Source organism: Hyaena hyaena, unplaced genomic scaffold (genome assembly GCF_003009895.1).
Source record: "Hyaena hyaena isolate Hyena2069 unplaced genomic scaffold, ASM300989v1 scaffold_699, whole genome shotgun sequence".
Lineage (NCBI taxonomy): Eukaryota > Metazoa > Chordata > Mammalia > Carnivora > Hyaenidae > Hyaena > Hyaena hyaena.
Genome location: NW_024081332.1, coordinates 278162 through 302787, shown reverse-complemented (window position 1 = coordinate 302787; position 24626 = coordinate 278162). Strand labels below are relative to the sequence as shown.

At 50.3% G+C, this 24626-nt stretch overlaps 2 protein-coding genes across 3 annotated transcripts; one reads left to right on the top strand and one right to left on the bottom strand.

Moving 5' to 3' along the window:
- TGOLN2 (trans-golgi network protein 2) lies at positions 1–8954 on the top strand. Its single transcript, XM_039217610.1, has 6 exons — positions 1–83; positions 312–653; positions 732–1170; positions 1411–1843; positions 3232–3315; positions 4599–8954. The coding sequence occupies exons 1-6, from the start codon at positions 38–40 to the stop codon at positions 4602–4604; spliced, it is 1350 nt and encodes a 449-aa protein (XP_039073541.1). The 5' UTR covers positions 1–37; the 3' UTR covers positions 4605–8954.
- An 87-nt stretch (positions 8955–9041) lies between these two features.
- RETSAT (retinol saturase) lies at positions 9042–22826 on the bottom strand. 2 transcript variants are annotated; one of them, XM_039217595.1, is made up of 11 exons: positions 22587–22826; positions 18963–19145; positions 18395–18636; positions 17662–17860; positions 16771–16968; positions 14684–14803; positions 11473–11611; positions 11142–11251; positions 10883–11049; positions 10509–10668; positions 9042–10251 (listed from the first exon to the last, which is right to left on the bottom strand). In XM_039217595.1, exons 1-11 carry the CDS (start codon positions 22768–22770, stop codon positions 10118–10120), a joined length of 1836 nt encoding a protein of 611 aa, XP_039073526.1. In that variant the 5' UTR covers positions 22771–22826; the 3' UTR covers positions 9042–10117. The 2 variants fall into 2 exon arrangements, with proteins under 2 accessions (XP_039073526.1, XP_039073527.1); XM_039217596.1 differs by lacking the exon at positions 16771–16968.
- Positions 22827–24626: the final 1800 nt, after the last annotated feature.

The following is a 24626-nucleotide window of genomic DNA, read 5'->3' as shown; positions in this document are numbered from 1 at the left end:
CGAGAGTACTAGAAGGCGGAAGCACAGTTAGTGCAGGATGCGGTTCCTGGTTGCGTTGATCCCGCTGAGCGTCGCGGTGACGGGTAAGACCCCCCCCACCACTCCCATCCCCCACCCCAAATTATCCCACTCTCGCCCCTCAGCATCCTCACCGCGCCCGGGTCGCTTTCTGAGCTCGCTACTTCCCTGCTGTAGCCACCACTCTGCTTGCCATCACCCACCTCCCGCGTTTGACTCGGTTTCATCTAGCTTTGAGGGCTCCGTTCTCCTGGCCTTCCTCTCTTCAGGGTCAACTGGTTTCTCTGTTTCAGTAACCCAACCGCTAGTAAACTCTAGCGAGTCGCAACCGCAGGCCCCTGGAGACGGTTCCAGCAATGTGAATGCCAAGCTACAGCCCTCGGGAGACGGCGCCGGCAGGGCCAATGCCCAGCTACAGCCCACGGGAGACGGCGCCGGCAGGGCCAATGCCCAGCTACAGCCCTCGGGAGACGGCGCCGGCAGGGCCAATGCCCAGCTACAGCCCACGGGAGACGGCGCCGGCAGGGCCAATGCCCAGCTACAGCCCTCGGGAGACGGCGCCGGCAGGGCCAATGCCCAGCTACAGCCCACGGGAGACGGCACCGGCAGGGCGAATGCCCAGCTACAGCCCTCGGGAGACGGCAGGGTGAATGCCCAGCTACAGCCCACGGGAGACGGGGCCGGCAGAGCTAATGCCCATCTACAGCCCTCAGGAGACGGCGCCGGCAGGGTGAATGCCCAGCTACAGCCCTCGGGAGACGGTGCCGGCAGAGCCAATGCCCAGCTGCAGCCCTCGGGAGACGGCAGAGTGAATGCCCAGCTACAGCCCACGGGAGACGGCACCGGCAGAGCCAGTGCCCAGCTACAGCCCTCGGGAGATGGCATCGGTAGAACGAATGCCCAGCTGCAGCCCTCGGGAGACGGCACCGGCAGGACGAATGCCCAGCTACAGCCCTCGGGAGACGGCATCGGTAGAACGAATGCCCAGCTGCAGCCCTCGGGAGACGGCACCGGCAGGACGAATGCCCAGCTACAGCCCTCGGGAGACGGCAGGGTGAATGCCCAGCTACAGCCAACGGGAGACGGCACCGGCAGAGCCAGTGCCCCACTACAGCCCTCGGGAGACGGCGCCGGTAGAACGAATGCCCAGCTACAGCCCTCGGGAGACGGCAGGGTGAATGCCCAGCTACAGCCCACGGGAGACGGGGCCGGCAGAGCTAATGCCCATCTACAGCCCTCAGGAGACGGCGCCGGCAGGGTGAATGCCCAGCTACAGCCCTCGGGAGACGGTGCCGGCAGAGCCAATGCCCAGCTGCAGCCCTCGGGAGACGGCAGGGTGAATGCCCAGCTGCAGCCCTCAGGAGGTGGTGCCGGCAGAGCCAGTGCCCAGCTGCAGCCCTCAGGAGACGGCTCTAACAAGGAGCCTGACTTAAACATACCAGCTGACAAAGATACCTCTCTGCATGCTTCTAGAAGTGAATCTGGGGAGAGAGTATTACTGGACTCTGACCCCAGTTCTTTACAGCAGGAGGGACAAGGTAAGTCTTCAGAGCTTACAGAAGATATGGGGCCCAGGAAGGCTGAGGAAGGTGATACAGAGCCTGAAGAAGGTTCACCACCCCAAGAAGAGAAAGAGATGCCCGGTGTTGCCTCCAGTGAGAACCGTGAAGGGACACTTTTGGATTCCATGGATAGGGAGAATGATGACCTTTATAAGGACAGTCTTGGAAGTGCCAGTGCAGAGAGCAGCCACTTCTTTGCATATCTGGTGACTGCAGCCATTCTTGTTGCTGTCCTCTACATTGCCTATCACAACAAGCGAAAGGTAAGTCAGAAGTTGCTGAAGATGAGGAGTGGGATGTCCTCTACCCTGAAAGTTTGGTGTGGGGGCCGGTATCTCTCACTCATCTTTCTGTGAGCACTGGGGATTTTAAGACACACTTTAATTTACCGTCAGATCCTGCTAGGGCTCTCTACTCTCATTTTATACATCATTTGTTTTCATGTCAGATTACTTTGAGTGCTCTGCTGCTGTATTAGGTGCTAAGTAAGGACATTACTGTGATCTGACCTGAATTGGGGTCTCCTTCCATAATCCTACACTTAGGTCCTTGACAGCCTTAGAGAACCTTAGTACCTGGAAGTTTGTGAATACAGCACTGCCTTCCTGTTTCCACTCGGAAGATGATGATTTCTAGTTTCCTTTCACAAGCTTTTATCTTGCATCTATAGTGGCAGAAAGAGGGGTTACATGGTCTTTGACATCAGCAGCAGAGAGCCCAGGGCCTGTCATCTACAGTTAGTTGAGTTTCTGATTAGAAGAATGGCCAGAAATTGCATAGAGGCACTCATCTTTTACTACTTTGGCAGTGTTTGGTGTAGAGCAATATCTGTTGTTTAGCAACCGCTCTGATGACAAAATGATTGCATTTCTTATTGAGTCCTAAGAATTCCATGGTTTCTACAGCCAGGTTAAAATTGGAGAGTTCAATTCATGATGTCAAAATGCCTACTATGGCTGTGAGGAATGAGGGAAGACATTTAACAAAAAGGCATTCTTTATTCTACATCCAGAGATAAACTTTAGGTTTGAAAGTGGAAGTGGTAACGTTAAAATGAAGCAAGATGTGGGGCGCCTGTGTGGTTCAGTTAAGCATCCAGCTCTTCGTTTTGGCTCAGGTCATGATCTCACAGTTGGTGAGTTCAAGCCCCGCACTGGGCTCCATACTGACAGTGTGGAGCCTGCTTTAGGATTCTCTCTCTCTCTCCCTCTCTCTCTCTGTCTCTGTCTCTCTCTCTCTGTGTCATTCCCCTGCTTGCATGCTCACTCGCTCGCTCTCTCAAAATAAATAAAAACGACAGACAGCAATAAAATGGAGCAAGGTGTGGGGGTGAAAAAGTACATTTACAGATAAGAAATAATTATTGCTTGTGATTAAAAAAGGAGTATCTTATCCTAGAGCTCTCTGGGAAGGAATTGGCAGATCTTTGTACTCTTGAGTAAATCATACAGACTCCCACAACCATAAAAGATCCTGAGGTGACTGGAGGCCCTGTTCTCTTTAAAATTGTTATAAAGAGGCCTCTTTGTGGGTACACTACTCTTTCACTGTCAGGGTCATTAACAGTGTACTACCAGGTGACTACCTCTGATTTCAGAAACTGAACTATGTTATTTAGAGTCACTTGTTAATTTCATTTTCCTTTCTCCAGATTATTGCTTTTGTGCTAGAAGGAAAAAGATCTAAAGTCACTCGACGGCCAAAGGCCAGCGATTACCAGCGTTTGGACCAGAAGGTAAGGAAGGAAACCCCAGGTCTGTGGGAGGGATAGTCTCAGATAGGCCCAGCAGTGCACTTACACATGACACGATGTGACAGCGGAGTCTGGGGTGCTGCTGCCATTGGCCCACAAAGTAGAGACATCCATATGTATACATCTGCAGTATGAGAGCTAGAAGAGACCTTCACGTGCTGCACATCAGCCCCCTCCCTTGCCAGAAGAGGAAATTCAGGCCTAGAAACCCGATTTCCCCCCCGCCCCCCACTCCCCGGAAGTTCCCACTACAAGTTTGTGGCAAAATCAAGACCTGACGGCAACTCCCTAGGCACCTATCCTGTGCTTTTTGCACTGAACCAGCACTTCATAAATTTTAGTAGGCACATGGATCACCCTAGGAATTGTGATGAAAAATCTGTATGATTACATATGGGTCGAGTCTATGCTTCTACATTTCTAGGAAGTTCCAGGTGACGTCACATGCTATGGAGCCATGCTTTAGCAGAGCATCCGACTACACTCCCCAAATACAAACGAGTCCAGACACATGTAGGCCTCCACTTCTAGAGATCAGCCCTGCTGATCTGTGGACTAGATTTCCTGAGTGCAGCCAACTCATGCCTGCCAGGAAGCAAAGCATTCCTTCCCCCTCATGGTGTAGGAGCTGAGCAGAATTCTCCCCAAAAGCAGCCTGGGTGGGAACAGGCTACGTCCACTGCCTTGCTGCCAGCTCGCACCCCTCCTTTCCCCTTCTGTGTACAGACAGTCAGGACATTGGTAAAAAGTAGTCGGTGGCTTGACTGTCAATTTTCCCAAGACTCCCTACAGGGAACACGGTTCACATGTAAAGCTCACACCAGCAGCAGCTCCAAAAACCTTAGCTAAATAGCACAGTAGGTCAGCTTCACAATCTAGCCTTGACCTGGTACCTTTCCAGATAATTGACTTAAAGGATTTATTTCCCTTTAATTTTTTAATTTTAATTAAAACGCACACATAAACCATTCCAAACAACACAGAAATACTACAAACCAGAAGCCAAGATTCCCATATTCATCTCACCAAATGTGTATCTTTCTAGCATATGTTTGATTCCAAACTGACTTTTAAAATAATTTCATGTGTTTTTATTTTACCGATTGTTCTTTGTGTGTTGGAGGGGCAGCTTGTCTTAATTCTGATTTTTCCCCCTGAACTGCAACTCCTATAAGATCTTGTTTTCCCCTAGATTCATAGCAGTGAGGTATAGTCCCCTGGAAGGAGATTAACGTTGCCAATGAATTGTGTTGCTCTTGTTTCAGATTTGATTTCTCTGTTCTTGAGAACTTTGTCCTCCCTGCTGATTTGTTTTTAAATCAAGAAAAATGAAGAAAAAAGTACTGTGACCTAAAAGACACCCCCTCCTCTAGGGTTTGGTGGCACATCGGGGCTGGCAGAGGCGGGGGGTATTGCTTAGATTTTTGCGCCTGCACTTTGGTGACCTTGTACTCCTGTGTCCCCATCACCTATGCTGGTGTCTTCCATCCTTTCCTCCTCTGAGTGTGAGTAGAGGGAGCATATGGGAAGCCAGCTATGACCAAAGGGAGATTTCAGCCCCAGGCAGGCTACTGCTGCTGACTGCCTTCCCTTGGGCCTTGGCCCTTTTGTAGGTATCCCTTGAAAATAGCATTGCACCCACCACTATTTATCTTTGCAGACCCATGAGAAAACTAGGTTAAAAACTGAACCTAGGAGAAAACTCAACTGCAGGTTGAGGTGCTTTTATACCAAGGCCTCATCTGGGGGCCTTACAAAAGATGTAGAAGGTGAATGCTGACAGGCAAAGGGCTACTTTGAATACCTAATTCTCTGCAAAGGCTTCAGCAGCAAACCAAAACAGCTTTTGAAAAGTGCTTTATTGCCTGCAAGTCCAACCTGTCTAGTATAAGTTCCTCACACTTTCTTGATATTTTCATATTATTTAAGACAAAGTGAGTCAGCTTCCATTTGGTTGTACTGAGCATAAAACTGAACTTGGGGATTCTGGGAGTAAAGCTGTAAAGCCACAGTTCCCATCACAGATTTTTAAAAGTATAGTTATGATTATTGAAAAACTGTGTTCGTCTATACTCATGATCGTAACAGGAACTTTTTAAAATAGGGTAAGCTCATATTTTGCACAAGAAAATGTGCAGGAGGGTTTTGGTTTTGATCTGCATTATTTTCCTAGGGCTTTTATGAAAGGTTTCCCATAAACTCTCGCCTTTGTTGCCGAAAATAGACAAATTAGACTTGTAGTCAGAAACTAACTGTACTGTTTCTTTTACCTTAATCTAGTTAGTAGTTCACTATCTGATATAGGATGTCAAGGGTAATTAGTAAAAACTCTCCTTCCATCCCGTGTCAGGGGTTATTAAAAGTTCAGAAATTCAGAGAATTCTCCTGGGGTAACTGAGGGTAGTGTTTTGGATCATGCTGTGGTTTGAAGTTCTACTTAAATCCATTCTAGTTGTGCTACCTATTATAGAGAGCCTAAAGAAAGTTGTGCAGAGAAAAAATGGAATTAGAATAGCTGATCTCAGGGAAACACAAAGAATGTGGGAAGTGAGGGGTGGGATGAATTCTGCACTGTTGAGGAAGTCAGTCTGCAGAAGGGACCATCCCGTTGGCACGTTACCTTGCACCTTGCTTAAAACAGCATGGCTTTGAGTTGAGATTTATGGAGACAAGGAATGAATGAATGAATGCTCTTGGCGGCATGCTCTCTCCCTGTGCATCAGTCTTACAATACTTTCCTCTATTTGAGGAATCTTCTGTCAGGCTCTCCTAGCATTCTAGAAAACCATGGTTCCCCTTTACCTGCCTTTCCTCCTCTTCTCTAATGTTTTCTGTTTCTCCATCTACACTAACACCTTTCCTTCTGCCTTCATGCATGCCCAGATTTCCCATTCCCATCCATCCTGTTTGTTACTCCTTCCCTTTGTAACCTTTATACACTCACTTTGGTCCCTGTCTTCCTATCAGTAGTGTTTTTCCAGAGGTTCAGATTGCCTAAGGTAATGGCTTGTTCTCAAAGCTTAGTCTTGTCCTGGATAGATCTGGGCATTCTTGACCATCCAAATTGAAATCCCCCACTTCTGGTTTCTGTGACTGGTCCCGCTCTACCCTGTGCTGGTGGGGGAACAGAGCCCTCAAAGGCTGGTTTCTCTCTTCCTTCATCTTCCTAGATATTCATCTATCCTTCATTCTCAGAGTGAGTGACTCCAAGTGTTTATCCTTGACCTAGTTCCCAAAGAACCAAATCCTGTTGTGTGCTGTTTGTTTGCTCTGTTGGCACTAGAAACTGCAGTTCTCTCTTCTACCCATTAAGCTGTCCATCTCAGCTGCCCATTTTAATCATCTCAGCTCCAAACCATTTTTACCTGTTACAACAGACCTATCCATTGAAAACAAGTCTCCAGTATAATCTGTTTTCCTTGCTTTCCTGTCATCACATACCCTCACCATTTATTTCACTTCTCTCCTGAATTCCCAACCCCTTCCCCCCAAGAGCCATCCTAACTGGTTCTTCTGCCCATCTTCTCTCATGTGCAGATTGATCTTTCCAAAATCCTTGCCCTGATCTAAAGCTTCTGTCTACCTCTCGTGGCTTAGCGAATCTAGCTTTTATAGACTATAGTGTTCAGTCTATAGATTGGCACTTTCTTGCCGGTCTTTCTCTGCATCCTATCCAGGCCAGAGGTTCCTCTTGTCTGGCCCATCTCGGCCTCTCTGCCTTTTTGTTGTTGCTGTGCCCGCCGTTCCCTGGCTTCCCTGGTGGTTCTTTGGTTGGGGCGCACTCCCTTCTCTTTCACTTGCCTCCCCCAGTGTTTCTTCAGGGCCCAGCTCAGGTTTTCCCACGCACCTTCTTAACTCCCCCACCACACATGATTGTTGGCTCTTTCCATTCTATTCTAATAACTCTTAATGCCAGTCACAAATTTTGTCACTCTAGCAAAAAAGAGAAGATGTTATCTGATGTCTGTATCTGGTCTCTGCTCCCCAAAACAAAGCTGCTTGCAGGAGTGCCCTTGGCACCGTCCGCATAGCTGCTTAGTGCCGTGACGTCCCCGAGGTACTTCAGGAGTTCAGTGTCTTGCAGAGACGCTTTCCTTGTTCAGGACATTGGAATGCGACTTAACTGAGGTCTCACACAGCTCTTCCTGGCTACTGGCTGCTCCCCCTGACTAATGGATTTTGCTTGTAAGGAGGGGAGCAGAAAGAAAGATTGGTTTTAGGAACCAAGAAGATTGGCACCAAGTGGATGTGTAAGGAGTCTGTGGAGTCCGCATAGTTCCATTTTTTGAGCATCCGAGAAGTATTGTTTCTTGTGCTAAAAGAGTGCAATAGAATTTAAGCTTCACTGTAGAAATTACACTGAAGAAAATCTCTCACACCAGTGGAAAACTTTTCCTCAGCAGTTGTCCTTTTGAAGATACCCTGTTGATAGCATGTTTTTCCAGAAGTGGTGTGAATGAGGGTGAGCTGGCTTGAGGAGTCTCTCAGGCCAGGGCTGGAGGAAGGTGCAGGATGCGGGAGGGAGGAGGCAGAGTGGGCAGGACAGTGAAGCCCCTGTAGTCATGAGAAGCACCACTGTCGAGAGAGCTGTGTTTCCTTTACTTCCCCAGCTTTTGGGTGAAAGTTGATTTCCGTAGGAGGAATCAGCTTCAGTCATGGATGTCAGTCGAGGGGTTTGTTTTCCTGGTACAGATTACTGAGTAAACTTATTTAAAGAATCTGCTTCTGGACTCTGGGGGAGCTGAGGCCAATCTATCTAGAAAGGCTACAACTCGGAAAGACCTGACAGCTAGCTGTGTGGATGCTGACATTTCTTTTCCCATGATGGCTTTTAACGAAACATTTGGTGGTAGAATTATAAACCTCTAGAATTCCCCTGACGGTGATTGTCATTTTTTCTCTCCTTCATGTCATTTAAATCAAAAAAAAGGAAGCCTGCTTCTTGTTTTTACAGGGTAACTTGATACATAATGCTGTGTTATGTATGTGTGATGAAAGGTAGCACACTTTGCACATGTTCTGAATCATTTGAACAGGGGAGAGAGTATCTTGTACACCAGACACCAGGCCCTGGTGTTCTGCCACCTGTTTTATGAAAAGTCTTCTGAGAAGGTTGCCCTAGACGATGCCTTGCTTAAGGAAGAATCCTGGGAAGAGATTTTCAGGTTCCATTTAACTATTCATCTAGAGAAAGACTGAATCTCAACTCACCTAGTTCTGCAAGACACCAGTGAGTTTCCTAAATGTTCCAGTTGAGAAACTCGTCTGTAATAGTGTTGGGTCTGAGCTGTGTAGTTTCAAGCTGCCAACGAAACCAGCCTCCTCACACTCTTAGATAATTCCTTTAATTCAGAAGTTTCTCATGTTAAATAAATGATTGTTGAAGTTGTCTCCCTTTTTTGTTTACCCGATTAGAGTGCCACTGTTTTTGCAATGTTTTATATTTTCAGCTTTTTTAACTTAACTATGTAATTACTTAATTTTATTTTTTTAAAGCTTATTTGGTCTAATGATAAGTATTTTTCAGTACGTAATGTTTTCCTGAGCTTCTCTGAATGCCGTTTCAATGTAGTTTTGTATCGCTGCACAGAAACCAAAATAAATTTCAAATATTAAAGCTATAAAATCATTAAATTTATTAAAATGGCAATAAAATTAACAGAAATAAGGCCTACTATAAGTGAAAGGTCTTTTTTTTTTTTTTTTTAAAACCTTCAGCCTTTGTTCACCTTTCCATCCAGTCACTGGGTATGTTCCAGTAAACGAGAACACCACCCGTGGCCTTTGCACACGTTCTGTAGCTTTCCACATTCTGGTCCTGATTGATTTCCAGCCCCACTCCTCCCCAGCAGGTAGCCCCTGTTCTCGGTCTAGGAGGTAGCTGGGTTATTTGTCTTACACTCAGTTACTTCTGTGGTTGTTATCTGCTGTAACCTTGGCCTGGAATGTTCTTTCAGTCTGCTTCAACCCCCATGAAGTCACCTTTCCAGTCCAGTGCCCTAGCTGCTAACATCACCCTTTGCTGTGGATTTTTGGAAGATAAACTTTGAGGCTCAGGTACTGGGCTCCATGAGGGTATCTTGGTGCTGATGTAATAAAGACCCAGAGTCACCTTGAAAATAAGGAAGACAAACCCAGGGCCTGGCTGCATATGAATTGGATATTCTAACATAAACTTTGCTAACGTCTTTACCCCCAGCCCCCACAACCACACTGAGACTATCAGAGGCATTTTGCCACCCTCTGAAAGAGCCACTGGAACCAGCCAAAATGGCCTCTCTGGGGGCCTCTGAAGCCATGGAACTACAACCAAAACCATGCCTAGATTTTGACAAGCATCTCTTTAAGGGACCCTTTTTCAACAGTAGTGTGGAACTCCTTCAGTGCAGCAAGGAGAATGAAGCAGCAGAAGCCTCAGGACAATGGCCCAAGCTGCTTCACCTGACCAAGACTTCAGAGGGTTTTGCCCACCTGACCAAAAGAATACTCAGTTGGGAGGCGATGGAAGCGCAGTGTGAAAGCCCTGCTTGACCAAACAAGCTGTCCAAGTCACTAGCCCACTCCAGGCCTTCTAGCAGGGACAGCAGTGTTAGCTATGAGCTGAAAGAGGCACAGCTTGAGAACTGTGATTGAAGAACTATGACCTGTGTGTCAGACCTTTAAAAATCAGAAATGGATTAGAGTGCCTTACATGAGGAAAGAACCAGTATAGAAAGACATTATGGCTAAGTCAAGGGTTGTGCCATAGCACGAACCAAATTCCTCAGACTCCTCCCCAGCTGGACTAATTCTTCTGCCCCTGGATCCTTGAGCTGAGCTTCTTAAGGTCTAGGTACAAGTTCCGCTTCAGGATGGCACTGCAGCAGAGCAGGGCCCCTTGCAAGGTCCCCACCAACCCACAGGTGAAGACATCCTGGCCTAGGAGGCAAGAGCACAGGCCCATGAGCATCTTCCCCAGGCGGAGGTGGGCAGCAAGGGTTCTCATGTTCATCCCTCCAAGCTAGGCCACCCACGGATGGCTCTACATCAGGATCAGGGTCCAGAGTCTGCTGGGGCAGCCCATCCCCATGTGGAAGGCTGCAGGGGACAGTAGCACCAGAGGACAGAACAGAGTGCTCTGGGTGACCGGGAGGCCCTGGGTTGTAGGCCCTGGAGAAATGGGGCAGTCAGTGTACCTGTCAAGTAGAGGTTGGGAATGGGGCTTTGGACCCTCATGGAGACCATCAAGTGAGGATGTAGGCGGTCCAGGTCATGGTCGGCCCCATAGCAGGCACCCCGGGGAGCACCCAGATAGAATTGGTGGGTCAGTGGGGACCCTCCAACCACAGTTTCCACCTGAGAAGACAAGACAGTCAAAGGGTGGGAGTGGGGCCTTGTGAAATCCTCGTTTCCTCCCTTTTCTGCTCTCCTCAACTGAACTGTCTCCCCAGATGGGTTCCCTGCCCTTCCCTGGAGCTTAGTTATTTTAGGGCTTTATTTCCCTCCCCAAAAGAAAGCAGAAATGGCACCAAGAGGTTTGTTGCTACTACCACACAGTCTGCCCGCCTACCTTCCCCTCCAGCTGTGGGAACAGCCTCATGACAACTGACAGACAGGCTTCAACAAAGGAGTTTTTGAGGGTCTCATAGTCGCTGCCCCGCTTTCCCTCTGCCTTGTCCTGCCACTCTTCAAACCACTCATAGCAGGTGGGCACCACCACGATCATTGTGGACTGGCCTAGGGACACAGAGATGGGGTTACTAATGCCAGGCCCCTTCCCTGCTCCAACCTTCCCCCCACCTCCCCCTGCCCCGAACTGAAAGCCCCACCTGGGAACCGGTCCTCCCAGGTGGGATCCTTGGCTGACGAGGGAGCGATGAAGAGGACAGGCATGTGCGCCGCAGCCTCTTCCCTGGGCATCGAGACGTAGTCCTCCATCCTGAGGGTGAGGGGTGTGGCTGCCGATCCCAGGCCTTGCTCCTCACTGCCACTGCCACTGCCCCAAGGACAGGCCAGCCCCCCGGACCTCCCACAGGGATGAAGCTGAGGCCTACTCCACATCTGCTGCAGATTCTCCAGCATCAAGGGAGGAAGCAAGAGCCCGTAGGCTGTGGGCCCCTGCGGACACCCTCCCCAACACCATGCACACACACGCCTTACGCCTTGTCGAGGTCTGTGTCAAAATAGACAAAGTAGTTGGTGGGCTGTAGACCCAACTCCTCCTTGGTGCCTCGCAGGCCAATGAACACAGAGAAGGCGCTCAAGCCAGGCCGCACCGTCTCCAGCTGCTGCCTCACACCTGCCGAAATGTAGATGGGCACTGTGTGGACCGCTGCCGGGAGAACCTGCTCACTTTACCGGCAGCCTTACCCTCAGCGACCGGCCTAGCACCTGGGTCATCTTCACAACTGTTATTTCAACACTAAAATAACAGTGTTTGCAGGGGCCTCCTCTTCTCCAGCTTCTCCCTGGCAAGAACACACCCCCGGGATTCCAACTCTTCTGCCCACCCCCTGACTTCTACACTAAGCCCCCTTAAAAGCCCAGGAGGCCCAGCTTCTCTAAGCTGGCTCAGTGCCTGCGATCTTCCCCTAATGACTTTAAGTTATGAGATCACTGGGCCCCACACTATACAGACCACACATATGAACAGTAGTTTGGTATAAGCCTCGATTTCCATTATTATATTTAATACAAGCCATCTAATGATCAAATATGCATAATTCCTAATGTACTGAATAGGCCGTACAAGACCTCAAAATGGTAAGCAATGCAGATGAGCAAATGCCAGCAGCGTTACTGCCAGCTGTCACTTTGGGTTCAGGTAGGGGAGGAGGGAAGGAGAGCACTGTGGAAGCAGGCAAGAGCCTCTGTGATATCCATCTGATGTCCCCCCCGCAAGCTGAGCAGCCGGGCTTCCCCACCTCTCGACAAATGACCCCAGACCAGTCTTCTGGAAACAGCTCCCATAGAGTCTTCTCCTTCATTCCCATTCCCAGGGCCATCACCTGCCTGCGGGGTAACTGGGCCACTGGCTGCTGTGCTTAATTTGTTAAACAAGTATTTGCTGAGGACCTAAAATGTGCTGAATCTTCTGCTAGGCTTTGGGAACACTACAAGGAATCAGATATGCTGCCTGTCTGCTGGAAAAGAGGCTTTCCTGGAAGAAGTTGGCTTTCCTAATAGAGGCTACAAAGAACCGAGTGCTACGTGTAGGGTGACCATAGGATTTATCATCTAAAACAGGCACCTTTCGAGAGTGAAAGGAGGCGGGATGGCAATTACAGTAGGACCACAAGTGGGAGCCTGACAGACCACTGGGCCACGGGGGCGCAGTCAGCACGGAAGCGGAATGTGGGTTTCCACAGCCACAGGAAGGGACGGCGGGCTGCCCTGGAGCCGTAGGACCACCTTCTCGCCTGGGTCCCGGCATCCAGGGGTAATCTCACTGCCAGCTCCCCCTCTCCAGGGGGGTTGGGGTGGTCATGGAGAAAACGGGGCATAGGAGTGAAACCACCTAGGTCTCCAGAGGCCCTCAAGAACAGCAACTACCTCACGAGCCCCTCCTTCCCTTTTTTCCAACTAGAAGGATGTGATCCAGCAACCACATACCTGGCAGAAAAATAGAACCTTGGGTCCCAAATAAGGCACACGACAATTATATCCAGGCCTTTTTCTCCATGCCAACCTTAGTTTCCCTTACTGATACTGTCAGACCAGTCTTCCCCACTCACACAACTTCCTCTCCAAACCACGCCTAGGAGCCTCCTCAAGGCTCAGCAGTGGAAGTAAGAAAAGTGCTCCTATTCACGAGGCTTCTGCCTGACCACCGCACCTCCACATGACCCCAACCAGCACTGCCTGCCCCAAAGGCCACCAGATATCTGGTCTCATCTCTGAGAGGTGGATGGTTGCAAAGCAGGTGGAAACAAGAGTCCCCGCGCCTGAGGGTCTCCTGAGTTAAGCATCATGGCTGCCACTGCCTAAAATGCTCTCAAACTGGGATTCATCTGAGGCAACATCCAATGCTCCACCTAAGGGGGGCAATTGGTTTTTCAGCCAGGTAGGGTTGGTGCCATTGGTTTAGATACACAGAAACAGTAAACGCCGTAACTAGTAAAGGGAGGGCAAGCTAAACCTGTAACTCCTGACAGGGCGAACTGGGAGGAGGCAGGGCAGGAGGAGGGGCACTGGGACCCATCGGAGCCAGGGTTCAGAGGTCCTGGGAGGCAGGAAGTACCAAAGGCAAAGTCTTCCAGCTGCCCTGCTACTGGCCAGTCGGCCGCACTCCACTGGGCTCACACAGCCACACAGCCACACAGCGTGAGGGAGGACAGGCCTTCTCTGGCAACAGATGCTGGCTGAGGCCCAGCTGAGGACCACACTGCTCAGTCCAGATTGGGCCAAGGGCCCAGGCTTTTAAGTCAGATCCGCCAGTGTTCTCATCTCAGCTTTGCTGCTTTCACCCGAGTGGCCTTCACCTGTATGGGTCTCACTTCTCCTCCCACGGCATAAACATTAGGATGATGACATCTGTCTTCCAGGTGGCAGTGAGGATCACGTACCACGACAAAGGTAAAGCCTCTCACACAGACCTACCAAGGAAGGGCTCACCCACAGATATGTCTACTTCCCCTTCACCCCCCAAAACCAGGCTTCTGTTATGTTTGGACACAGCCTATCAGTAGAGAAGACTGTACTGAGTGTTATTTATTTCTGGGCCCCAGATTTCAAGCACAAGCCCAGGACTCAAGGGACAGAAGAAAGCCAGAAGGGTACTCCTGCAGCCTCAGCCCCTCAGGAGCTGGTTCCTGAAAGGGGCAAAAAAGTAGAACCTTGGGTCTCAAAGCACACGACAATTTTAGCAAGACTTTTTTCTCCATGCCGGCCTTAGCTTCCTTTACTGATGTCAGACCAGGCTTTCCCACTCAAAGTAAGTGAAGAATTTAGGGGAAAAAAGTAGGATTCATACTGCAAACCCAAGAAATGTTCCTTTAGGACGCTACCCACCATCATGAATTATTAGATGATTTAAGATCTAGGGAAACTGGAAACAGGCAATGGAGACTCGAAAGAGAAGAGGGCAAAGTGGGCGAGGTTATAGGGGATGAGGGATAAATATGCCAAGAGCTGAGTGAGAGATAAGGACCAAGGGGTCTTTGGGGATAATTCAGGACAAAGAGAGCTGCTTCCCAACCTCCAGACACAGAGGCCTTGCTGGGAACAGATGCCAGAGGCGGGGTGCTCATGCTCACCTGTTGTGCTTAAGGACGGTCACAGGGCAGTCAAGAGGAGCAAGAGACCAGCCGAGCTTGTTCCCAAAGGGGGCACTGCTGGGAGCTCAGAAGAGCAAAGCAGCCCAGCGTTTTACCTGGCAGACAGCGGGCGTTCTCTGGCAGTAGGTGCTTGTAGGTATTGAAGAGTCCTGCATTGGAGATCACAGTGGGGCAATAGATGTTCACCAGCTCCTGACCCTTCTTCACAGTGACACCTGGCGGCACAAGAGCTTAGCTGAGGTCCTGTGCCTCCAGAAGGAAGAGAAAAGGCCCCAATTTTACACAGACCTCTCCCAGCCTACACTTCATCATCTTAGACCTGGGCATCCAGCCCACTTTCAGTCAGGCAGGCGGGGCCCAGGCAAAACTGCAAAGCAAGAGAACCATCCTCAGGCACTCTCTGCCTCTCCCCACAGTTGCCTGTGCACTCACCTTCCCTGGCTCTCTCCCCATGCCATGTGGGTGCCCTTTTCTGTAGCCAAACCCTACAACCTCCACACTAACTGTGACAAAGCTCCTGGGCGGCAGCCCTTCCACTGGAATCCCAGTCCCTCTTGACTGCTGCCCCACTTCTATTTCCAAAATACTTGGAGACCCTCCGATGACACCACAACCTAGTAAGATAAACACCAAAGTCTTGTACCAGGCTTCCAAGATCTGGTCCCTTCTGTGTCTCCAGGCTTGTCTCTGGCCACACTCACTAAACTATTAGGTGACACCATATCAAACAGCTGATCTTCAACCACTTTGACCTGTAAAAATGGTAGTGTCTTTGGGTTCAGCCTACTTCCAGATGCCTAAAAATAGTCAGCTCTTTCATGCATCGGTGCCTGCGCACACTCTGTTCCTCCTGCCTGGAACAACATCCCAAAAGTTCGGGCTAGCTTCTCACCTTTCATGAGCTAGCTCAAGCACCTCTGCCCTCCTTCCTCCATCCTTAGTCTGTGCCTCAGTATGACACTTTCATCTCAGTGATCTTCCCTATACTTGGAAACTTCCTGAATTATAGATTTTCTTTATAGCCATCTTATCTTTTTATCTCCATCTTTTATTACCTAGCACATGAAAAATACAAGTAATTTTCTGAACTGAATTTAACTGAACTGATAAACCCACCTTGCTTCACGGACCTCCTCTGGCTGGAAGTGGAACTTGCTTGTGGACATCAGAGAAAAATCTCACACAACCTTGGACCACCTCTCCCTTCTCACCCAACAATTTCCTAGTCCCTTCTACAAATGCATTCTGAGATCGCTGATGACTTTTCTCCCTTGACATTTTTGTGCAGTGGGCCATGCACACACTTTCCCCTTAAATGATCCTTCTGGTGGATTCACTGTCACACCAGCCCTCTTCTTTCAGGCCTCTCTCTGTCTCCTTCCCTGATGTTTCTTTAAGGACCCCCTAATCACGGATAGCCTGTTCTCTTTACCAGAGTCCTTCCCTGCACACACCCTCTCCTCACAGAACTCATCCACGGTGGAATTCTGGTGTTCTGGGCAGGTGACAGTAAAGACCCCAGCCAGGATAACGAGATTCTAGACACCACTCTGCCATATACAGGTTGAGGGCAAGGCATCTTGCTGGCCTCCACAATGCCCTTTGGAGTGCCCAGGTAATTTATTCATCCCATCAAACACTAACCAAACAAGTATTGAGCCTCTGTTATGTCCTAAGATCTACAGGCATAAAGACACAGCCCCCAGGGTGCCTGGGTGGCTCAGATAAGCATCTGGCTCTTGACTTCCACTCAGATCATAATCTCACAATTCGCAGGTTCAAGCCCCATGTCGGGTTCTGTGCTGGTGGTGTAGAGCCTGCTTGGATTCTCTCCCTCTCCCTCCCTCTCTCTCCCCATCCCTCCCCTGCTTGTGTGCAACAAACAAACTTAAAAGACACAGCTTCTACATTCAAGGAGATCATGGATTACTGGATCACTATTTTTACCTATTGAATAAGTGATTAAATACTGTTCTTTGAGGACCATGCAATCCTTTATCCCTCTTGCATCCTTTCTACCTCCAGAGTAATCGCTCTCCCCGAGACCCTGCTTGGGGCAGTTTCAGCCTTGAACTCCCCGCGAGGAGGCTGGTTCTTCTACACCTAGTGCTTGTTTCTCTCTGCACCCCAGTTCTCCCCCACCCGGGCCCAGGGGCCATGAAGCACGATGCGGGGCTCTCACCACAGGCCTTCCCGGCGGAGTCCAGCAACACACTCTGCACGGTGGCACTGGTCAGCACAGCGCCCCCAGCCCGCTGAATCACAGCAATGGTGTGGAAAGCGATCTCACTGCTACCCCCTCGGGGATAAAAGGCCCCTTGCATGTAGTGGTTAGTCACCAGAGCGTGCATGGAGAAGGCACTGTGCCTGGGGGTCACACCTACAGAAGAAAGGAAGAGGCGATGAGGCAAGAGCAGGCGACAGCAGCATTTAAAGAGGAACACAGATCCTTGTCAAAAAGCATGCAAGCCTCAGTCTACCCACCCCAGCATCCAAGGGATCCCCAGGGCTAAGGGCAGCCAAAGGGTCTAGCTATTTCCATCCAAACACAGGGTACCTTACAGATCCTGGGGCCAGTGGGAATGTCCTCCCTCAAAGTGCCATGCTGCCGAGACAGGGAGGACATGGCTGGTTGAAAAAGAAAACCAGGGGCACCTGGGTGGCTCAGTTGGTTGAGTGTCCGACTTTCGCTCAGGTCATGATCTCGCGGTTACGTGGGTTCAAGCCCTGCATCAGGCTGTGTGCTGACAGCCCGGAGCCTGGAGCCTGCTTCGGATTCTGTGTCTCTCTCTTTCTCTGCCCCTCCCCTGCTCTTGCTCTGTCTCTGTCTCTCAAAAATAAATAAACATAAAAAAAAAAAAAAAAGAAAAGGACGCAGGGCGCAGCACAAGGAATTTTTACCAGGGAGTCCAGCAGGTAGGTGGACAGACTTCTCACCCACAAGCTCCAGACGACCCTGGGTTTATACCGCTCCACTGCCGTCAGTCAAGCAGCTTCAGGAAGAAATACTGAGAGCCAAGAGGGCAATGCCTCCTCCTCCAGGGGCCACCCAGGACTTCAGGCCAGTACCCACCGTAAGTGGGGAAGATGTAGCTGAGCACCGCCCGGAGCTCCCGGGAGGCCGACAGCTGCCGCAGGACCTCATCCAGACTCTGGGTGGAAGTCCGGAGAAACGCAGAGAAACGGGTGAGCGGCCACTTGCAGAGCAGCTGAGCTACCCGCAATGGGAGGATCTTCAACAAGACAGCAAGGACGACTCCATGGGAGGCCTCCTGAGGACAAAACTTAGCAGTGAGGAAACCCTGTAACCGAATCACCATTCCAACAGCCTGTGCACCAGCCCAGCACCTGGGCCCAGCAACACTTAGCCCTGGCTGAAGTTGGATTTTCAAAAATCTGTACTCTGCGAAGTTTTCCCATTCCACATTCAGATGGGTCCTTTTCTGTGTTTCGGTGTCCTGCCCAAATCCCTTTTGAAAAAAATCCCATCTGGTCTCGGATGAAGTAAAAAAAAAAAGGTGTGATCTGACCACATAGAAGCCAGCTTAGTCCAAAAGGAGAACACAGTGCCACCACCCCCCCGCCCCCACCAGAGGCCAGAGTGAGAATGGCTGCTGTCAAGTCCAGGCTCCAGAGAAAGGGCCCAGCTGGGCAGAGGTCAGCTAGGGTAGGGCTAAGTTCAGGGCAGACTTGACTGGTCCTCCCTTCCTGCCTCGCCCCCCAGTCACTGCACTAATGAAGGTCAGCCTTGTTGGGAATAAACGGGGCGTTAGGATGGGGGGAGGTCCTCAGCATGTCCATGTTACCTTAACCAGCTTTATATATTTGTCAATGGCAGCTTCTTCCTGGGGAAACTTCTCCTTGAGGCCCTGAATGTAAGCTTTCTTCCCACTGTACATGGGGAACTCCTTTCGGCCATCGGGCCCTTCTAATACCATGATGTCAAAGGGAGATGACAGGGGAGCCCATTCCAGCTGCCCCTCAGTGATCTGGTCCAAGATAAAACGGTTAAGCTTGCCTTCTTGCATATGTCCAACATAATGGATTCCTGTTGGGAGACAGAAAAACCAGGCATCATAGGGATAAGGACGCTGCTCCCTGGAAAGGTAGATAAAGGAGCAGAGTAGTCCAGCCTGGCTGAGTCCATGCCCAGAGAGTGCTACCTACCCTCTCTATGGGGAGGGGATGCGGCAGAAACCACCAGATCTCTGCCCAGTTCAGCTGCCACTGGTGATAGCTGTCAAAGAATGTGGTGCCCGGAGAGATGATCGGGCCTCCAAAACAACAGAAATCTCCAGTGTCATCCCGCCATGACTGCTCCAAGCCCCTTAAAGATATGGCCATGTTCCCAGCCCCTTCCCACAGAAGCCTTACCTGTGTCAAATTCCAGGCCATTCTTTCTGAAAGTATGACAACAGCCTCCTGCCTTGGTATGTTGTTCCAGGACCAGAACTCGCTTGCCGGCTTTGGCCAGAACCGCAGCTGCAGCCAGGCCCCCAAAGCCGCTGCCAATCACCACCGCATCCAGCTTCGGTGGCACTCGGCTCACCGAGAAAGCTGCAGCAGGGGGAAGAGATGAGGGTGAGCTTTGTAGGCAGGGGAAGCAAAAGAGCAAAGACGTGGAAACCAAGGAAGACTCCGCTGGCTCATACGGTGCAAGAACACTCGAGCGCAGTTGGGCATGGAGCAACTGACTGAGATATCTCAAACATTTCACGTGGGAAATACTCAGGACCTGCCAGGCAGATTAAAGACAGTGATGTGGTCTTATTGGAACTAATTTAACTAAAACCAGTGTGTGCCTGGGGATTTTCCCTACTTTTAAAGAAAACCAACAAAACACAAACAAAAACAGAAAGCTGACAATAATAATACAGGCTGAGGGGCACCTGGGTAGCTCAGTTGGTTAAGTGTCCAACTTCAGCTCAGGTCATGATTTCACAGCTCATGAGTTCAAGCCCCGCGTCAGGCTCTGACAGCTCAGAGTCTGGAGCCTCCTTCAGATCCTGTGTCTCTCTATCTCTGCCCCTCCTCCACTCAATCTCTTGCTCTCTCTCGCTCTTGCTCTCACTCTCTCTCAAACATAAACATTAAAAAAATTGTTTAAATAATAATAACACAGGCTGAGAAACTTAAGCGCAAATAGAGAACTATGGAAGAAGGAAAACAAGGAAATGGGGAACAGAGGGGAGTGCTGTGGGTAGGCTACTGGCTCATGGAATTGTCCATTCACAAGTCAGTTATCTTCGGAAAATACAGGGTCTGTAGGCACCAGGGAAGCAACCTGGTCCTATATTGGTTCTTCAAGATCCTGAAGCAGAGGGTGGAGCAGGACAGAGCTGAGAAATGAAAGCACCACCCCTTCATATCAGAGAAGTCTGGAGGCAGAACTAAGGGACCAGCACCTAAACAAGATAAAACGGAAACCACGTGGTGCCACATGGGTGCTTCCACCACAATGTCTGTTCTTTATTTTATTTTTTAATGTTTTATTTATTCTTGAGAGAAAGATAGAGATAGAGCATGGGTAGGGGAGGGGCAGAGAGTAAGGGAGACACAGAATCAGAAGCAGGTTCCAGGCTCTGAGCAATCAGCACAGAGCCCGATGCAGGGCTCGAACTCACAAACCACGGGACCATACCCTGAGCTGAAGCCACATGCTTAACTAACTGAGCCACCCAGCATCCCCAGGATCTGTTCTTTAAGGATCATTCTTGAAGAACTGAGATTTGGAATTTTTCCAAGCTGCAAGAGAACTTGGGAAACTTCTAACTTTTCAAACATTTTTAAAAAAACTTTTGGTGAAAAATACATTTTATATCACAACCCAGAATATAAATAAATACATAATATAAATAACTGAAGTTGAAGTTTCACAATAACTGAAATAGAAGTTTCACAGAACTATGTATGATAACTCTGATATTTTCTGTTCTACCACATTTTGAAACGCAACCTACTAAATCGAGTTCATGATCCACTAATAGATCATACAACCCAGTTGGAAAACATTAGTCATCTCGTTTTTATTTTTTTTAATGTTTTTTTTTATTATTATTTCTGAGAGAGAGAGACAGCGTGAGCAGGCGAGGGTCAGAGAGAGAGGGAGACACAGAATCCGAAACAGCCTCCAGGCTCTGAGCTGCTGTCAGCACAGAGCCCAACACAGGGCTCGAACCCACAAACCAAGAGATCATGACCTGAGCCGAAGTTGGGCGCTTAACCAACTGAGTCACCCAGGTGCCCCTAGTCATTTCATTTTTAGACCAACCCAAGAGAAGTGGAGTGACGTGCTAATAATGGCTATGCAGTAAATTAGTGACAGAATCCAAGCTAAAACCCTCATCTCAGAAGTTTAGACTAACAGTCTTTCCACTTAAAACAGTATTGTCTCTGCCTGGGTCACAAGATGTGTCACACAGAATTCTAAAATTGTCAAGTGGGAGGAACGTTGGACATCAAAGAGGAGATCTAATTTTTTTCTTAAAGCAGCACAACTCTTTCTTTAAATCTTATGAGGGACCCCAAAATATATGCCTTTTTTTTTCCTGAGAGAGAGAGAGTATGAGCAGGAGAGGGACAGAGAGAGAGGGAATCCGAAGCAGGCTCTAAGCTCTAAGCTGTCGGCACAGAGCCAGACGTGGGGCTCGAACCCACGAACTACAAGATCATGACCTGAGCCGAAGTCAGACACTTAACCGACTGAGCCACCCAGGTGCCCCTCAAAGTATGTTCTAAAGATGGTAGTGGAGATACTCTGGTTGGCCAAAGAGCAGCTCTCCGCCTGAGGCACCCTGCTGAGCCTCTCCCAAAGTTTTAGAACCAACCATAAGAGTTGGGACGAGGCACAGCCACTCAAACTTTGTGGCAAAATACAATTTCCCACATGCATTGGAAGAGATGTGCAGCTTCTCCATGTCCTTGAACCATGGGGGAGGGTAAGGGGGAAAGTTAAGGTCCTATAACCAAGCGGGGGAAAAGGTCTCTTGTCTATCCTGCGGGTCATGGACCTGTTCCTGGCTATGCCATTTGGTGAGGGAGCATGAGGCAGGCTAAGGAGGAGCAAAGCACAAGCTAGCACCCACACCCACCCCCACCCCTGGTGGGATCTGTGTGATATTCCTTGGACACTCTTGGCTACCCAAGAACAAAGGAAAAGTGTTTAAGTACTTGCCATGGTGATGTGGAAAACGAAGGAAATGAAAAATTAGTAAATTCCCTTACTGCCTAGAGCCCATTGACAAGTCCTTGAAACTGACAGAGAGACCTCCCTCTTGGAGCTCAGCTGCCTCAATGATGGCACTTTGCAAGGGGCAAAAGAGAATCTTGGCTTAACATTATCCCAACTTCAAGGATCCTGTAAGTCAACTTCCTTTATCTCAGCTGCCCCAAGATCTATGCTGGCAATCATACTCCAAGCTTATGGCCCCCCATATGCATCTAAAGGGGCTCATGACTGAGAGTGGCAACGGTAATAAGCGGCATTTCCCTAGCCCCTCAAGGTCCTAGAAACCTTGCTTCCAAAATACCTTAGAGACTTACTCTATCCCTGACCCCTCCCAACCTGAGGGTATATAATGAGCTAACTGTCACAACCCCAGTGCAGCTCTTCCTGTCCATGGGTTCTGTCCCCGTGCCTTAATAAAATGACCTTTTTGCACCAAAGATGTCTTCAAGAAGTTTTTCTTGGCCCCAGGCTCAGGACCACCTCACCATCACCTCAAAACTTCATCACCATGACCTTAGCATGAGGAGGCCAGAACACCCCCCCCCCCCGTGGGGCCACTACGGCCGGGGGGCGGGGGCCTGCCTGGGCAAAGGCTCTCACCGGTAGCAGACACTAAAGCGCCGCCTCCACTTCAAGGAAGCCCTCTCAGCACTTTACATGTGGGGAAACTGAGGCCCAGGTGGGCAGCGGCTCGCCCTGTTGGAATCTGAACTCAAACCTGCGAGGCCGCCCAAGTGCAGCCTTGGAGCCTAAGGTCCCTTCTCGCTGACCTTGCTTGAGAACTTTTTTCCTGGCCTCCTTGTCGGTCACCAGCGGCGCGGGGGGCCGCCTGACGTCCTCGGAGAAGGGGTTCGGGGAGCTGCCTGCGAACGGCCACAGGTGCCCTCTGTAGAGGACTGTCAGCAGCGGCATGACCAGCAGCAGCAGCAGCAGCAGCAGCAGCGAAAGCCACATGGCGCCTTTGGGGCCCAAGGACTGGGTCCGCAGCCAGGGTGCCCAGCCTGTGCCGCCGTGCCTCCGCCGCGCGTTTTTGTCCTTCCCGGCCGGGGTGCGGAGGCGGCATCGGCCTTTGATCAGCCAGGACCTTTCTGGCCTGGAGCCAGGAGCGTAGCGCGGACTGGCCCTCGGGGCGGCTCATACTCTCGCAGCGCGGAGGTTCCCAGGCTGCCGGGAGGTGGGGCGCTCCGGACCCGGAGGCCGAGCCGGGACGCCGTGCGCACGCGCGGGGAGGGGCGGCGGGCGGCTGACGGAGACTGGAAGGCCCGGGAACCCCGGGCCGCGGCCCCCGACCCCCCGACTCTGCGGCGGAGGCGTGGAGTGGAGATGGTCTTCCCGGACCTAGACGAGCCTGGGAGCTGCAGGCCCGAGAGAGAATCCTGCCCGCGACCCAGGAAGCCTGGGTTCTGGTCCGCGCTCTGCCGAGGGCTCGCCGAATGACCGGAGGCAAGTTGCTTACCTGTTTTCGGCACCGTGTGGCGAGGAGGTTTCCGTCCGGAATCCACACACCCCCAGTCTGGCGGGGTCCCTTCATGGAGTGAGATCTGCTGAGATCGCGAGTCCCCGCCAGCGAGCACCCAGCCCTCTGCCACCACCACCCCCTCCCCCCGCGAGGGCCAATCGTTCCGTCCGAGACCGTGGCGCCCCCCTGGATGGCCTGCGGCGGGGGTCTGGAGCGCCCCCATGGCTCTGGCTGGGTCCCCACGACACCTACGCTCCCTCCGTGGGGCTGTGAGGGTCGAGTTGCTGCCAGCGACAAGCCTGATGATCAAAGGACTGTCAGACCTACGTGGTCGTTTATATTTGAAGTATGGACCCAGTTTCTGTAGTAAATACCTATTCAAAGAGTTAAAGCTCCAGCAGGAAGTTTGAAAATCATCTCCCTTAATGTATAGCTCCTTGCCTAAAGTGGGTATATCATAAATCCTTAATTTGAAAAGGACCCAAGGCCATTTCCTTGGGCCCAACAATAAGGAACTTTTTTTTTTAATGTTTTATTTATTTCTGAAAGAGAGAGAGAGAGAGAGAGACAGTGTGAGCAGGGGAGGGTCAGAGAGAGAGGGAGATAAAGAATCTGAAACAGGCTCCAGGCTCTGAGCTGGCAGTCAGTACAGAGCCCCATGCGGAGCTTGAACCCATGAACCATAAGATCATGACCTGAGCAGAAGTTGGATGCTTAACTGACTGAGCCACCCAGGCACCCCCAACTATAAGGAACTTAACTAATGTTGATGGGAGTGATTTTGTAACTTCCATTACTTGCCTTTTTGACAGAATTTTTGCTCTTTTCTATCTCTGATACAGATAGTAACTGTCCTGGTTGAAGCCCCCAGAGCTCCAGCCAGACCTGAGGCACTAGTGGGTGTGAGAAGCTGGTCATGCTTCTACGCTGCTTGATTCATTTCGCACACAGAAACACAAGAGGCTTCTTGATATTGCTCTTACCATACCTACCTGCCTGTCACCTTCCCAGGCTTGGCTAATGTGTGAATGTTTTGTTATATGGTGTTGTGGAGGTCAAGGGAAAGGAAAGGGAACTGGATGCTGAGGCCCCAGAAGATACAGTGAGAGAGAGCTAGTTCCAGATGTACCATGACCGCCAAACACTGTCCTCCCTGCTACATTACAGTGACCCAAATGTCCAGCCTAATAGCCAGGAAATATTCCCATTCTTGATTCTAGGAATCAGTGCATCCTACCATTCGGCGAAGATTCTAGTTTGTTACTGGCAGCCAATTCTTAGGGAATCTGGATCATGTTCCCACAGTGAGGAGCTGACTTCAAAAGAGGCCACCCTCCTTCCTAAGTTACCC